Raw genomic sequence first — 14,747 nt, 5'->3', positions numbered from 1 at the left:
GTCGGAGAACCCCTCCTCCCCACTGCCGGAAAAGGTCCGCTTAAATAAGCCAGCTTATACAAATTTCAAAGTTTACTTATCTCATGTGTAACTAACTCAAACTAAGTATATTTTCCAATACTATTCATTTTTTATCTGCTTTTTATTAACCTATTTAATGGCATGGCCTTACATATGTTATACGTTTTCGTGATCATGTATCAGTGTTTGGCACACCTGGCTGGAATCACAGTGTAAGCTTCAAAAAGCTACAGTTTACTATTGACATTGTGGAGGACCATGAGATGATCCAAGAAGTCACTTTCACTTGACTCACTTCGCCATTCCAACACCTTGACAGCCCTTGTGATTACCTCTCATCCCCTAACACCTCCCGACCTCATCGGTTTATAGTTACGGTTGGTTTGCAATCTCGAGCCCAGAGCTCTAGCTCTGCTGTTCCGCGATCATAGCCTGAAAACTCCTCGATCAGTTCTACTGGTTCTAGCTAATTCTCGACAAAATTGCTACTTATAAACGTCTCAATCCGAAAGGTAAGAAAAAGACAAGTACTGAGTTTAAGCAAATCACTACGGCTGGTGCTACTACGGCTGCGGTGACTGAAAAGGTCTGGGGAGAGTACGTCTTGGTGGTTTGCCAAATTTTAAGTTTAGCCAGCAAAGCGAAATGCAAAGATGAAACAAACATCGGCTAAGGAGTTTAAAATATCTTTTATTTAGTTTCTTACAGGCAAATGGCTTCGCTCAAAGGGCGACGGCCGTTATTCGCCTTCCTAGGAGGAACCTGCAGATTATCTCTGAGCGAAAGCGAATGCCATACACTTTGTACCATAACAACTTGATGGATGAAATATATAATTTCAGAGACAAATATCGCAAAGAATATCGAGTGAAGAACACAAATATCAATGCTCAAAGAAGCAAAATAGCATCGTATAGTTATCCGGATACAAAACGTCTTGACTAAACCCTAAAAGCAAACTTAACCGAAGAAAAAACAACCTCGTGTTCAACACGAATATTTCATTTGACTCACTTCGCCATTGCAACACCTTTGCCACAACTTATCGTAAATTCGGGATACGGATTTACAAGCGTGTGAGAGGCAACCATGACACAATCTTTGACTTAAATTGACTTTAAAGGATATAGTATGCAATGGAATTCTTAAAATGCCGATATGTCCTTTGAAAAGGGCCAGAGAAGCGAAATAAACCCGACGTAGTAGCCACTACGGCAAAAGATCCTGACTCACGTAGTCTGATTTCACGCTACGGCTGGATGCAACCGACGTACACGCGCAGGGTCTCATTCTGGGGAAAATTTACTTCCGGCAGCCGTATCAGCGCCAGCCGTAACGATTTGCTTAAAGTCCCTAATCTTGGGACACCGCATACACTTAAAATTTTTAATAATTTTCATCCACTTTAGTTTATCGGCACGGAAAAGCGTTTACCACCACTCTTTCTGTGAAGTTTCAAAGTTGTCTTGATAACCGGGGACTGGCCGTACGCGCCCATGAACTTTTTCGTTTGACCGCTTTCAAGGCGAACTCTGGGCTCGTAATTGTATGATTGACAGCGGTGTTGCTAGTAAACAAACATGGCGGCTGTGGAGGATGTGACTGCGAACCTTCTGTCGCTGCAATTTGAAGCGGCCTTAACTCGCGAGGAAAAGTATACTTTTGTCCATTTTATCACTAAATGATTTCGTAGAGACCTTGTTTGAATTTTCTTGGCTGTTTTATCGCAGACAAATGCTGTATTTACGCGGAAGAAGTCATGCTCTGACGGTCTCCGCTTGTGCACAAGCGTAAGTAAATTTTCGTAAATTTTAAGGAACCTCAACCATATTTCGGGAAAGTCTTTTCACACGTACCATGTTACTGTTAATGCGGAACTTTGGATAACGAATAATTTTAACGAGAGTAGGGAGCGATTATGTCGCAAAGGTGAAGTTGTATTCGCGCCTGGCGTGTGTGCAAAAGCGCCAAAAGCGCAAATTTGTCTCAAGACTTTTGTCCATGATTGTAGGTCAGTTGGTTGTCAAGTTAATAGACTGAAGATATGCTGTGGAGGGAGGAAGAAGAGAGAAGGGGGCAGGGGAGGTTAGGCATGTGTCCTTGATCTCTTAAAAATTTCTCTTTTCTCCCTTGTTCCCTAACAATAAATTCCATTGCTCCCTACATTTTCTGTCAAAGCCCCCTTTAATAGCAGAGGTACATTCCTTGTTCCCTCAAATTAATCCCAAAAAATATCCCTTGTTGCCTTGAAATAAATGATCATGGTCCCTTCTCCCCCCAAACCTCTGGGAGGCCCTCAGTGATATACCAGTTTAATAGTTTGTCTGAACAGGCTGAGTAATTGCCTGCCAAAACTTCAAATCTACTAACTGTAAATTAAAGAAGACAAATTTGTCATTTGCAGGCATTGAATGTGAATGTCATGTTAGTGTGAAACCAACATAGCATAAACTTGGCTAGATTCTTTAGTCATATAAACTCAATCGTTCAATCAATCAATCCATCCACCTGTCGGTCTGTCTGTCCAGATGTCTAAAACTTGACATCTGGACAGACAGAATGACAGATGAATAGATGGATTGATTTTATATGATCAAATAATCTTATATATTATTATAATATAGATAGGACTCTGCATGCACTCTGATTGGTCAAAAACCCATGTTTTATCAGAGTATAAAACATAGAAAAAGTGTGTTTTATTGTTTTTCGCCACATCACCTCTATATCATAACGCAAATGACTAAGCCTAAGCCGTGTATTACACTGTGATAAAACACTCTGGACATTTGAGAACTCTCAAGAAATGTAGAAAACACTCACCTGCGGCTTGTGTTTTCTACATTTCCCTTGTGTTTTCAAATACCCTTCGTGTTTTATCACAGTGTAATACACGGCTTAGGCTTCTTTATTTGTTAAATATTAATATAATAATAATAACAATAATTTTTATAATAATAATAATAATAATGATGATGATATTTTAAGGGGAGGTGGTGGTGATGGTGGGTTTTGGGAGGGTCTTCTAAAAATTAAAGGTCTGTTAAAATCATGATATTCTTTTTAACTTGTTCATTGCAGGGCTTTTCTGGTGGCTGTACTAAATGATGCTAGACAAAAAATTGTGGAGATAAAGTTTCCAGTGAAGAAAAGGGTAATTGCGATGTGCTGTAATATTTACTTTTGAAATGCAAAGCTATGTAGCAGTGTTCTTACCAGAATTTTTTGTTGAGGGTTCAGAAAGCCCTCCTGCATGATAATTTGGGCCTCTGCAGGAACTCTAAGGGGGTCAAAGTTAATCACGATCTTTGATTGTGTTGAAGTTTTGAAAACAAAGCAAAACAAATAACATGGGCCCACAATCCATATGGTAAGTTTTTGAATCCAAGATAGTAGAGATTAAACTCGTTGAAGGCCTTAAAATGATACTTTTGATGCATTGCTTTCATTTCATTACTCTTATTTCCAAGCAGAGAAAACTGAGAAGTATTTGATTGTTGATCAAAAAATTGCTCATTTATGTTGCGGTTCCTAGAGAGTTATTTTCAAACATTTGTAGTAGACTAATGCAAAAAAACTTTGTAACTAGCTCTGAGTGTACCTTAAGTCGCTCTGTAAGATAGTTCTTTTACTACATCAATTAAATTATTATATAAGTTAAACATTTTCTTTCAGTCGTCTAAACTTTTACAAGAGGCCCCCAAGAGAGATCCATTGTTGGTGGGAATCATAGGTTGTGGCCGTCTGGGAAAGCAGCTTGCAAGCACTCTACTAAAATTCTGTGAGTTACATTATTTTGTAAATATATGACTGAGACAAAAGTCTAATGAGTTATTGATTATTAATTAATTTACATGTAATTAGTTCAGTATTAATAATTAATGTATTTCTAATGACTAGTTTGCTATTAATAATCAATTTATTAATTTTATTTAGTTAATATTATCAATTATTAATTATGCTCTGAAAGTGGTGTTTTCAATCTATCTTATGAGAAGGTCACTCCAGGAAGCATACTTTTTTTTTGTCAACACTGTAATGTATGTGTTTTGGTTCCCACCTTCAATAATAATGTGTGCCTTGTTTTGGTGTGTGTTTTATGGGACCACCAGTTTGAATGTTGTAGTTTTAGAGTCCTGCTACAGAATAGATAAAAGGAAGTCATACTAGACTGAAAGATTACTTTACAAACACTAATAGAAATCTTGTGCTACGTTTAGCCACTGACTGAACTTTCGGTCTCTAAAGTGCAGGTTTTCTTTATGAAATTTGACTCCAAAGAAGCCCAAAATTGTTGCTGTTGCTGCCACTTTGAACAGTACTAAGCAGCCAGGCCACGTTTTTGTGAGCTCATTCCGTCCAAGGGATTTTGTCTGATGGCTTCCAAGAAACCTTTTAACTTCCACTCTAGGTTATGGCTGCTCTTGAGCTGTATTATTTCAACCCAAACGTGCTCCAAACTTTGAAAATGATAGCAGTGAAGATAGTGAAGTGGATAATCCATTGGAAAAATACATTATGCTGACCTTGTGAAGGATGCAAAGTTAGTTGCAGGTTTTTTTTTTCTTTCCCACCAATTTCGAGTTGGACGGAATGATGTCACATAAACACAGCCTGGCTACCAAGTATTTTATTTCAAATGAATTATTATACCCTGAATTTGTATTTAACGAGACCAAAACAACTTAAAAGCGTTATCTTTATTTTTTGAAGTTGCAAAGTAAAAGACAATTCAGCCATGTCGTTTTGGTAGGAGAATTCAGTTTTGACTGCTGCTCATACCAAGGGCATGGCTGTTATCTGCAAGGATTTTCATGACAGCAAATTTTGATTTTAAATGTGTCTGATTCTGTTTGTTGGTACATGTAAATGTGTTCCAGAGTTACATGTACACTAAAAATTATAAATCTACATCATTATGGTCCGGTTTTTCAAACTGATGATGCTGTCCATCAGATACATTTCTATCCAGTAGATAAGTTTTGGCAAAACAAACCACACTATCCACTGGATAGTGTTCAGTTGTCTGCCAGTGCCTGTCAAGACTCTAAAACAATTGATTTCTGGGCAATGCTGTAACAGTATGACATAACTGTGCAAGTACATTTAAATATAACTCCTGTTCAATCTCCTTTTCTATCAGCTGATGTTCACCCTGAAGAGTTATTTCTCTCAACAAGGAGGCCAGAAACATTGTCTGCCTTGCAAATAAAAGGAGTTCATTGTGGATTTGACAATGCAAAGGTTTGTGTGAATAAAGGATTTTTCATTTGACTTCTGCAAAGACCTTATTACTAAGGACACAAACTTAATGCTTCATAGAGTAAAGTCTAACCTCTTTCTTACTGTCTGCCCCCATATGGATGCGTCTACATGTATATCGTGGAAATTGCATTAGGTCCCAGGGAAAGCATAATTCATGTAATCTCTGCTATCATTTATAACAACGATTCGTGCATAAAACGCACATTCGTCACCCCCTACCCCCCCTCCCCTTCGTATCTCACAGGTTCCACTGCTTTTGTCTGAGGTACCAAGTACTGGAATGTAGAAGAACAAAAGGTTCAAATGCAACTGCAAAGTTTTGTTGTTTGTTTGTTTTAAATGTGAAGTTTTTGCACAGTAAAGTTCAAGGGAGTCCCATGACTGTTGGCTGGTCTTGTTTGATCTAGCTTGAACCCAAGAAAAGCCAACCATGCAGGGTTCGAAATTAACGCTCCCAAACTCGGAAAATGCGAGTGATTTTGATAATTTGTGAGTGAGAAAAATATCCACCGCGAGTTAGAATCATCCATGTCTCCCAAACATTTGGAAAGAATTTGCTACATGTAGTGGTCTCTCCAACTTGCTAGTGGAAAAAATCTCACTACCAAACTTTGCAAGTGTGTTAAAGAGTTAGCTTGGAGCCCTGCCAAGAGCACTAGTAAAGAAATGCAAGTCAGAACTGACTTTTGACTTTCCACGTTTCAAGCTATAAACCACTGTGCACTGAATTGGTGTGCCTGTGTTAAATGTTTGTGTGTGGTCTTCCTGAGATGTACAATATACACTACAACTCAACAATGTTATTCTATCGAATGTCTCGTGGAACCCTGTTTTGTGCGCTATGTTTTATCTCTCAGGTGTGTTCCTCGGTTCATTTACTGTTCATTTGCTGTCTACCATCACAGCTGCAAACAGTGGCTAAGGTAAAGTTATTATACCTCATTTATCAAACATGGCCCTAGGCGTGGTAAACCAAAGTTAAGGTAAATACGTACACTGTATATGTCAAGTTCGACAATAGCGACAGACGAAAAATGTGCGTAACTGTACATGTTACCTCCTCCTAGCGCGGGAAAAAAATGCTGAAAAAAACGTAAGACAAGGCATGATCATGCTTGGTTTTGCTCACACTGCAAAACAGACTCCTCCCCTAAAAAGATGCCGTACATGTACATTTCTAGATGAGTGGACAGACTGGTCATTTTGATTGCAAGGAATAAGACGAGAGACGTGACCAGATTAAAGATTCTTGAAACTGTCATACCGTAATTCATCCATCAGTGTAAGTGGTCTCCCACGGTTAAGCGCGCTTTGTCATTTGTGAATCTTGAAATTAAAAAAAACTGCACCCCCCCCCCCCCCCCTTCCAAGTTTAAGAAGAGCACTGAGTCAGAATAAGGATCGTGAACTAGTTGAACACGATCGGTTTTCTCGCATTCCAGTTTGAGTACATCACTTTTCGCTCACTCTCTAACAGGAAATCAAAGGACACTTGAAATGCCCTGTTTACGTTTTAGTTGGAGGTAGGTAACAAATTCAATCTAAGACTTTTAATTAAATGAATTATGCCAGCATGCATTTTCCTCGAATCATCACTTTTCAGAGGGAATATGCCGACGTGTTTTGTAGCAAGTGTATAGTATACCGACTGAGTACATTGTGCTGCTTCTCTTCCCACGCTTCCTGTCGTTTTCTTTCTTTTCGTTATTTATAAAAACAGCCCATCAACCATTTTTTTTTATTTAACGTTCTCGGAACTTCATTGGCTTAAAGGCGCGCTAAGATCATGACTCTTGAAAGTGAGAACCCAAAACACATATTTCCATTGATGTAAACCTATGACGATAGTCTAATTTTGGTAAGAAATACTATCTACAAGTGCACTGTTAAAGATGGGTGTTGTGATGGATAATCTGCAGTTGTGTGCAGAAGGTTTGGATTTTAAAGTCCGACAGACTTTTTTGTAATTCTGTCGACGTGTTAGGTTCGCAATTTCTGTTAGGTTCGCAATTTCAGTTTGCTATCTTCCTTAATCCAACGCAATAGACGTTTTGAGCTTGGTCATTTTGTTGCTCCATTTCAGACCATGTGCCGATGATACTCTTGATAATTCTTGCGTTCAAATTTTCAAATAGCCGAGTGTGTATAAATGAACTATTTTTAGATGGATGAGAGAATAATACTCTAGAGAATATCACATGGTCTGAAATGGAAAAAACAAAACAAACAAACCAAGGTAAAAAGGCAAATTTACATCACAAGTTGGCAACGTTCTCACACAGGGACACCACTCTTGAGGATTTGTCAGCTGCTGGGGTATGATCAGATCATCAAGCCGGAGTTTGTATCCTTTGAGCGTTTCGTACTAATTCTGTGCAGGCTGTAAAAACAATCCACAGCATTCAGTCAAAACCAGCGCCTATGTGATCACCATCTACCCTGATTCAAGCATCAAAATGTAAAGTCGTGATCAGGCAGATTAGTTTTACCGAACTGATACTAGTTTACATGTTTGGAAAGAAGTGAATTAAGTGATGTCAGCGCGTAAGGGTAGAAAAGAGCTCTTGAGGTACCAAGGGAAAAACTCATAGAGGAAAATCGTTTACTGAAAATATCTCTTTCAGAGTGAATTATATGAAATTGAATTAATAATAATAATAATAATAATAATAATAATAATAATAATAATAATAATAATAATAATAATAATAATAATAATAATAATTTACATTTATATTGCTCAGGTTGCATGAATATATGATCACCCGCGCATTACAAAAGTGAACTATTTAACAAGGGTGGCTTTTTCAATTAAGACCCATACTCCATACTGAATTGTGCGCTGATGTAGATTATTCATGTTCAGTAGAGTTTTTTTGTTAAAGGAGAAGGTCACTCCGGAAAACGTATTTTTTTTGTTAACGCTGATTAAAAACCTCGCACTAACTTTAGTCACTCGCCGAAGTTTAAGCCTCTTAAGTGCAGGTTTTTCCTTATGAAATTCGTCTCCAAAGAAGACCAAAATTTGACATCATTGCCGCCATTTTGAACTGTACTCAGCAGCCAGGCCGCGTTTTCGTGACGTCATTCCGTCCAAGACATTTTGTCCAAATGGCTTCCGACAAGCCTTTTATCTACCACTCTGGGCTATGGCTGCTTTGAAGCCGTATTATTTTGGGCCAAACGTGCTCCAAACTCCGAAAATGAAAGCAGTGAAGATAGGGAAGTGGATAATCGCTTGGAAAAAAAAAAAAAACATTTTACTGACCTTCGGAATTTCGTCACATAAACACGGCCTGGCTGCCAAATACAATTCAAAACGGCGGCCTCCGAATCGCTTCTTTCGAGAAGAATTTCTTCAGTATAGCAGGCACTATAGCGGCTGAAACTTCGGTGGGTGAAAAAGCTGAATGTTTACTTGCTATAGGCGAAGACAAAAATCTAAGCTTTTTTGGAGTGACCTTCTCCTTTAAGGGCTAGGCGCTCATTAGCTATCATGCCAAAGAAATTTCGAGCTCAAGACCTAATTGTTGACTTAAAGATACGAGCTTGTGTTTGCTGCAGGTAATCTTATATTTGAGTCAAGACAGCTCTGTTGGTCGGAGCGGTCAATAATGTACGCGAAAATCGTAGAGTTTTTTTTTTTTTTTTGTCGTTGTTATTTTCAAGACAAATTAAAAACAAAACCCAATGTTTTTAAAGCGTCCAGGGTGAAAGTAGATCTATAAAAGTCTCGAGCATGCTCGTAATATTTTAGATATCAAGTGATTTGTTTTTTATTCCAGTTCTATAATAGATACCTACTTGCTGGATACAAGCCTTAGGTCAAATTGCCTTGTATTTATCAGTTGCAATGTTATCTTTCTTTAACTACTTTGAAGTCCTGGAAAAAACCAGACCCAGATGACGAGTCTTGTAACAACTGGAATATCGGTAAAGAAGTAAGGAAGCTTATTTGTTGTTTGTTTGTTTGTTTGTTTGTTATAGTATGCAGTCATCTCTTTAGGCATATATGTTTACTCTTCAAACTTTTGGGAACTGTTTATCTAAGAGAGGTATTCAACTTAGAAGGATATGAACTTCTATTTTCACCGGAGACTATCGGTGCATAGCGAAGCGGTAATGCTGCGTCCTGGTCGAAAGAGCTTGCCGCAGATTTACAGCGATTGAACAAATTTCTCAAGCTGGTTGTGAACTAAACGCCGCTTCAAAGCAGCTGCAGTGCCTCAGTGAAAGGAAAAAAAAAAAAAAACTATTCTTGGTTTTCACCTGACGTCACGGCGGCCATGTTGGAGCCCCTATACAAAGAAACGACGGCCATGTTGGAGCCCAAAATTTAACCTCCGGGAATTGAACTCTATTTTTATGTAAATCTTTTCTTTGTTTCGGTGAGAAAACACGGCTGTTGATCACGTGAGTGGAAACCAAGAATATTTATGTTCATTAAACAGTAAGTTGAGGATAAATCACTCGAGTCCAAAACTGAGACTTTTTTGTCTCTTTCAGCACTTGGTTTCATCAAGCAATTTGAGAAATGAGAAAATTTTCTTAAGTTATTTTTTATTATTATATACATGTTCACGCTTGTGTGGTCAATCAAAGAAATGAAAATCTGTCGTAACCTGGTTAAACCAAGTGTGAATGCCGTGTTAAACCGCCTTAGTACAATCCTCTTCCTTTACGGTATATCATTTAGTTATTATTCGATTCAGGGGTCAAAAACATCTCTTCACTCATTTCCGTTTGCTCGTCTCCGGTATCTACTCCTTGTTGATTTTCATTCTTTGAAGAGTAAACGCAGTCTTTTACAAACGCGTGTTGTCTTTCTTTGTCTTAGATTAACGAGATCCTTCGCGAAGATCCTAGCAGTTGTGACGTCACATGTCCTCTTAATCTGAACAAAGATAGTAAGTGTGCTGTTTTAGCAGGAGTAGCCCTCTTCACAGGTTACTTTTTCTCATTTTCCAACGTGTATGCGAGGCAATTTCGGTCTAAAACCACAATTAAGACCGAAATTGCCTCACACACATGCTGGATTATATTGTAACGCAAATGAAAAGTCACCCGGGAAAAGCGCTTTCAAATAAACAGAATCAACCAGCCTGTATGACTGGTTTGTATGTAACATAATCATCTGCCTAGCGTGACTTAGTTGCTTCTTGATTGACAGCTGCCATTGTACAGACGGCTGAAGAATGGGCCGAGTTGGCTGTTCTTGCTTTTTTTAACATGTGTACAGATAAGGAGTTGGACAAAGAGGAAACTATACGGTACTTCATGTAAACTAGATTATTGTTAATTGTTTTCACTGTCTCGATTCTTAGTAGCCGAGAGAACATACAGTTATGACGTCATGTATGTAGAGTTGGAGACTTGCCGCGCTTTATCTGCTTCGTTATCGACAGTTGGAATGACATTTCTCAGAAACAATTCTGAGAAGGAATTACTATTACATCAGTAAAGGAGCCTGAGTATAAAATTGTGTACTGAAGCATCGGCTACAGTTTGCATGCATGGAGCTCAGCATTGGTAGTTTGAGAAATGTTGCGAGGCCACGCAAACAGCCCAGAAGTAGCAGCAATATCATGCCACGAACTCGCCCTTACTGTTGGCTCCTATCTCAAGTCCTGCTTTTAAGTGTCAATATCGCCTACAGGGCTTGCAGCAACTGAGATATTCGTTCGAGACCTTTTTTTCTTTCTTTTTTGATCTGACGCTATATTACCCTAAAACTGAGATTTTAAAGTTTCCACTCTAAATCCCAGTTCAGCGAGTGCGTCAGCAGAAAAGAGCCCAGTTTCTAATGTGATCATCGCGTCACTTCAGGAATCGCAAATCTTGCCGCTGAAAAATTCTCTTTTCGTATGAAAGTCGTACCCTTGAAGCAGTTGAAACCTTATGCAAATCATGACGGCAATGGCAACAAGAACGGCGAGGAAATCAAGGATTCTGCGCGTAAATTATGCATGTTTATGCATTTTTAACGGCCTTCTGCAAACTGATAACAATGTAAAGTTTCCATTTTCTAAGAATTTTGGGGAAAGTGGACTACGACGGTTAAGTTTTCGTATTTCTGTTTGAAAGTGAACGCTTTTTTTCATTTGTTCTGCTCTAAGTGACATCCTAAAGCACCAATCTCCAAGCACTCGCTCAACTTGGATGTTCTTGGTTTTTATGTGGTCCTAAATTATTGTGAAACTCAGAAAACCGTGAACACCTGAAATGATTATGGAATGTGATTGTGTAGCGAGGGAAAAGCCATTTAGGCGTGCAAAAACTAAACCACAAACAGCAATGGTAATAAGTCTCTGGTTTTGAGCTTTGCTCGCATGTCCTGAACTTTAATGTGATTGGTCAATACACTATTGACCTGTCAGAGTCAAGTGTTCGCGGTTTTCTGAGTTTCCCAATGAAATGCCGCCCGCCTTCAACAGAAAAATAATGTCAACTTCTTTGTCTTCTGTATACTCACTCTTATCGAGCTTGTTTCTGTGTTTATTTTGATTAGACTTTGTAACACTATCATGTTTGGCATGGGTCCTACAGATGACCCTCTTGATGGTATCTCCCTAGATGAAGTTGTTTCTGATGAGAACCCATTGGCAATAAGTAACAGCAGCGTGGATGAAAAGTAAGCCATTCTTGCACTAAAGGCATTTTCTTTGTCTGTCGGGAATCAGTTCTCCTTTTTTTCCCATCTAATGCACACTTCAATACAGAACAAGTACCAAGTACCATAATGAGTGTCCACATGGTTATCTAAGCTAAATACTCAGACACTTAAATGGAATTCATTCATTCACTCTAATTAAATCTGCTTTTTTTTCACAAAACGATCGGGTCTGCTTCATATCTTTACGGAGAGAAGAGCATACAGAAAATTATTTCCGTTGTCAAAAAGAAAGACCAATTTGTGACGGAGTCTCAGTCGCCACCAATACACATTCTCCCAAGTAACATTAAGTGTAACTTATGCGAATGGGTATGAACGAGCTGTTGTTTGAGACTCGTGGAAGAGCAGAAGTGACATACGATCACTACATTGACCAGGTTTCCATTCTGGCACGGAAACGGAGTTGTGAGCCGTTGAGTCTGTTGTTGCTGGCTCTCCGGTTTAATTAGACTTCCAAATTCGGGATTGATGCGGAATCTTAGAGTGACAGACTTGAATCGAGAATCTCAAGGGTCAGTGAATTCATCGTCATTAAACAGACTCAATTCAGCAATTCGTTTATTTAAATAAACTAGAACTCTCGACTGATCTTACTTGTTTTGTTGTGTAGATATTTTCCACGGTTCGATCTCAGTAAACTCTCCACCAGTCGGTGGAAAATCGGAGAACGTCTGATGGAACCAAGCGGGAGCCTGAGGCGATTGTTTGTCAAGAGATACCGAGCGGTGTTTGACAAGTAAGAGAATTTACTTATTAATCACTTGTTTTATAATCAGTACTCATATTTCTTACATGGTCACTGACTAAATTCCATCATTCAGTAGCAGGGGAGATCGAGTTATTAGTTGCCCTCGCGTTCATTACTTTGTTTATCAACCGTGTCAAATAGGAAAATTTCAAACTTTGACCCTTCCTCAGAGCACATTGGTTTACTTTCTCACTGAAGCAGTCCTATATACAGGAACTAATTGTGTTATTTAAGGCCTTGTTTGGCTGGCTCGTCTATTGCCAGTACTGAGCTTGTTTTATTGTCGAGGGGCTTGTGTTTGGAAATTCTTGTAATGTTCATGGGAATGGGAGGGTTGGGTCCTAATGGTTGGTGCATTGCAATCCGAGCGAGCTGTCATGCACTCTCGCGATGCCTCTCTCTTTCTAGGAGTGAAAATGGTTACTGGTGGTCTGTTAAGACGGCCTGACAGAATATTGAAGAGTAACATGTGATGACTAGCAGAAACTAGACTCAGCAAAATTAGCCTTTGATCTTTTCCTATCTGAGGAATTAGGGCAAATTTTATCTAAATTATATTAGTATAAATCTACTAGCGTTTTAATTGTTAAATAGACGCGAATACGTCTGTGAGTCGCATTGCCACAGATGCTGAATTAGAACACATTTCATTGGTTAGTAGAATCTTGAAACTAGATGAGAGGAATTGAGATCAAAAGTGTATTTTTAGGTTATTCATTTATAATCTGTTTTTAATATCCTTTCTCTTTCTTATTTATATCTTCTTTAGATTTCAGTACTGGAAGGGCGTTCCGACGAGCATGTCTTAATCAGCGAAGAGATTAAAATTAAGTGTCGCTAGGGATTTTATTTTTGTTCTATTTTGTAAATAATGACCGTTGTGAATTTTTTGTATATATCACATTCTTGCATCTACGTGAGTGTTTATGTCGTTAACCAAAAGAATATTGTCAGCTTCGTTTTCTCAGCGAGATGTTCATGAACGATTCTCTGCACAGTTTTATTATTCAAATACTGTGTAAGCATTGAGTTGATCTTGATATTTATCAGTAAATTGTTATGAAAATTAATGTGTTATGTTTTTATTCCTTCCAACGTTTGATGAATACTTGTATAAGTTATAAAGAAACCAACATATATATTTCTATTATCCTCATGTTTTCTTCTATATTGTTTTATTTTTTATGGTTCTTTGGCTTTAGATTTAGTCCAAAACTGCCTTTCCCATATAAGCAACTTGTTTTCTACGGCCCGTTGGCGCTCTTTTCTTTGAAAAAGCGATCGCTCTACTATGACTGTCACTACGCAAACACTGGGCATCTTCTCACTGACTGGGATTGTTTTGTTTCAGCACTTGTAAATGATTTAACTTTTGTGTCATGTGTACTTTGTGACACCTTGCTGTTCGAAATCATTAATCCCAAGCCCAGCCTGCAATTTCAATTGTTCACATAACGTTTATGAACTTTTCACCCGTTAGTAAGTACATCAACAACAAAAAATGGTAATTTTTTTAAGATTTGCTTTCTCGATAATGTCGCTCTGTTACTACCGACCTCACTTCATGCTAAAGCTGCGATCCAATTGTAATTAACAAACTTTTGGACCTTGTAGAAAAGGTGTTTAAATACACCAGCAGCATGAAAACAACGTTAAACGACGATGTTACAGAAATCAGTCAATAACTAAAAAACTCGGACCCTAGTAAGAACATTCTTCATGACTATCACCAGTCCTTTACTGGCATCCTGACACTGTTCATTGAATTCGTGGTTAGAGTTCAAGCTCTTTATGTTTTGAGAAAAAAGCGACTTTAGCGAAATTTGGCAACGTCGCAATAGTCACAAACAGTTAAATGGCGCATCTGTAAATTTAGATATTGCTTGTAAGGAAACGATTATGAAAGAAGTTAAAATAGTGTCAGACTGAATACGAACTGTAGGTCAAACCATTACAATAAAGGAAAGTCGTCGCTTGAATAAAGGAGAATTATTACAATGTCTTGATAGTGAGTGAGCAATAACAAAGTTCATCTGTGAA

At 38.3% G+C, this 14,747-nt stretch overlaps 1 protein-coding gene across 1 annotated transcript; it reads left to right on the top strand.

The window, feature by feature from the left end:
- The first annotated feature begins 1,571 nt into the window (after nucleotides 1–1,571).
- On the top strand, nucleotides 1,572–13,777 carry LOC110056417 (NADP-dependent oxidoreductase domain-containing protein 1-like). The gene is made up of 14 exons (XM_020762891.2): nucleotides 1,572–1,675; nucleotides 1,752–1,811; nucleotides 3,103–3,175; nucleotides 3,697–3,802; nucleotides 5,165–5,265; nucleotides 6,144–6,209; nucleotides 6,764–6,809; nucleotides 7,569–7,630; nucleotides 9,168–9,227; nucleotides 10,124–10,193; nucleotides 10,457–10,556; nucleotides 11,795–11,917; nucleotides 12,570–12,695; nucleotides 13,477–13,777. Exons 1-14 carry the CDS (start codon nucleotides 1,602–1,604, stop codon nucleotides 13,514–13,516), a joined length of 1,107 nt encoding a protein of 368 aa, XP_020618550.2. The 5' UTR covers nucleotides 1,572–1,601; the 3' UTR covers nucleotides 13,517–13,777.
- Nucleotides 13,778–14,747: the final 970 nt, after the last annotated feature.

The sequence above is a fragment of the Orbicella faveolata genome, unplaced genomic scaffold (genome assembly GCF_042242905.1).
Source record: "Orbicella faveolata isolate gen_17 unplaced genomic scaffold, um_ofav_v1 contig_46, whole genome shotgun sequence".
Classification (NCBI taxonomy): domain Eukaryota; kingdom Metazoa; phylum Cnidaria; class Anthozoa; order Scleractinia; family Merulinidae; genus Orbicella; species Orbicella faveolata.
Note: the sequence above shows the minus strand (reverse complement) of the source record. Positions and strands in the feature narration are given on the sequence as shown.

Excerpts from the sequence above, each read along its gene's own strand:
- LOC110056417 (XM_020762891.2), top strand. The coding sequence starts at position 1,602 with ATGGCGGCTGTGGAGGATGTGACTGCGAACCTTCTGTCGCTGCAATTT. Across the intron at positions 6,210-6,763 it reads AGCTGCAAACAGTGGCTAAG|GAAATCAAAGGACACTTGAA; the intron begins GTAAAGTTATTA and ends ACTCTCTAACAG. Across the intron at positions 11,918-12,569 it reads AACAGCAGCGTGGATGAAAA|ATATTTTCCACGGTTCGATC; the intron begins GTAAGCCATTCT and ends TTTGTTGTGTAG.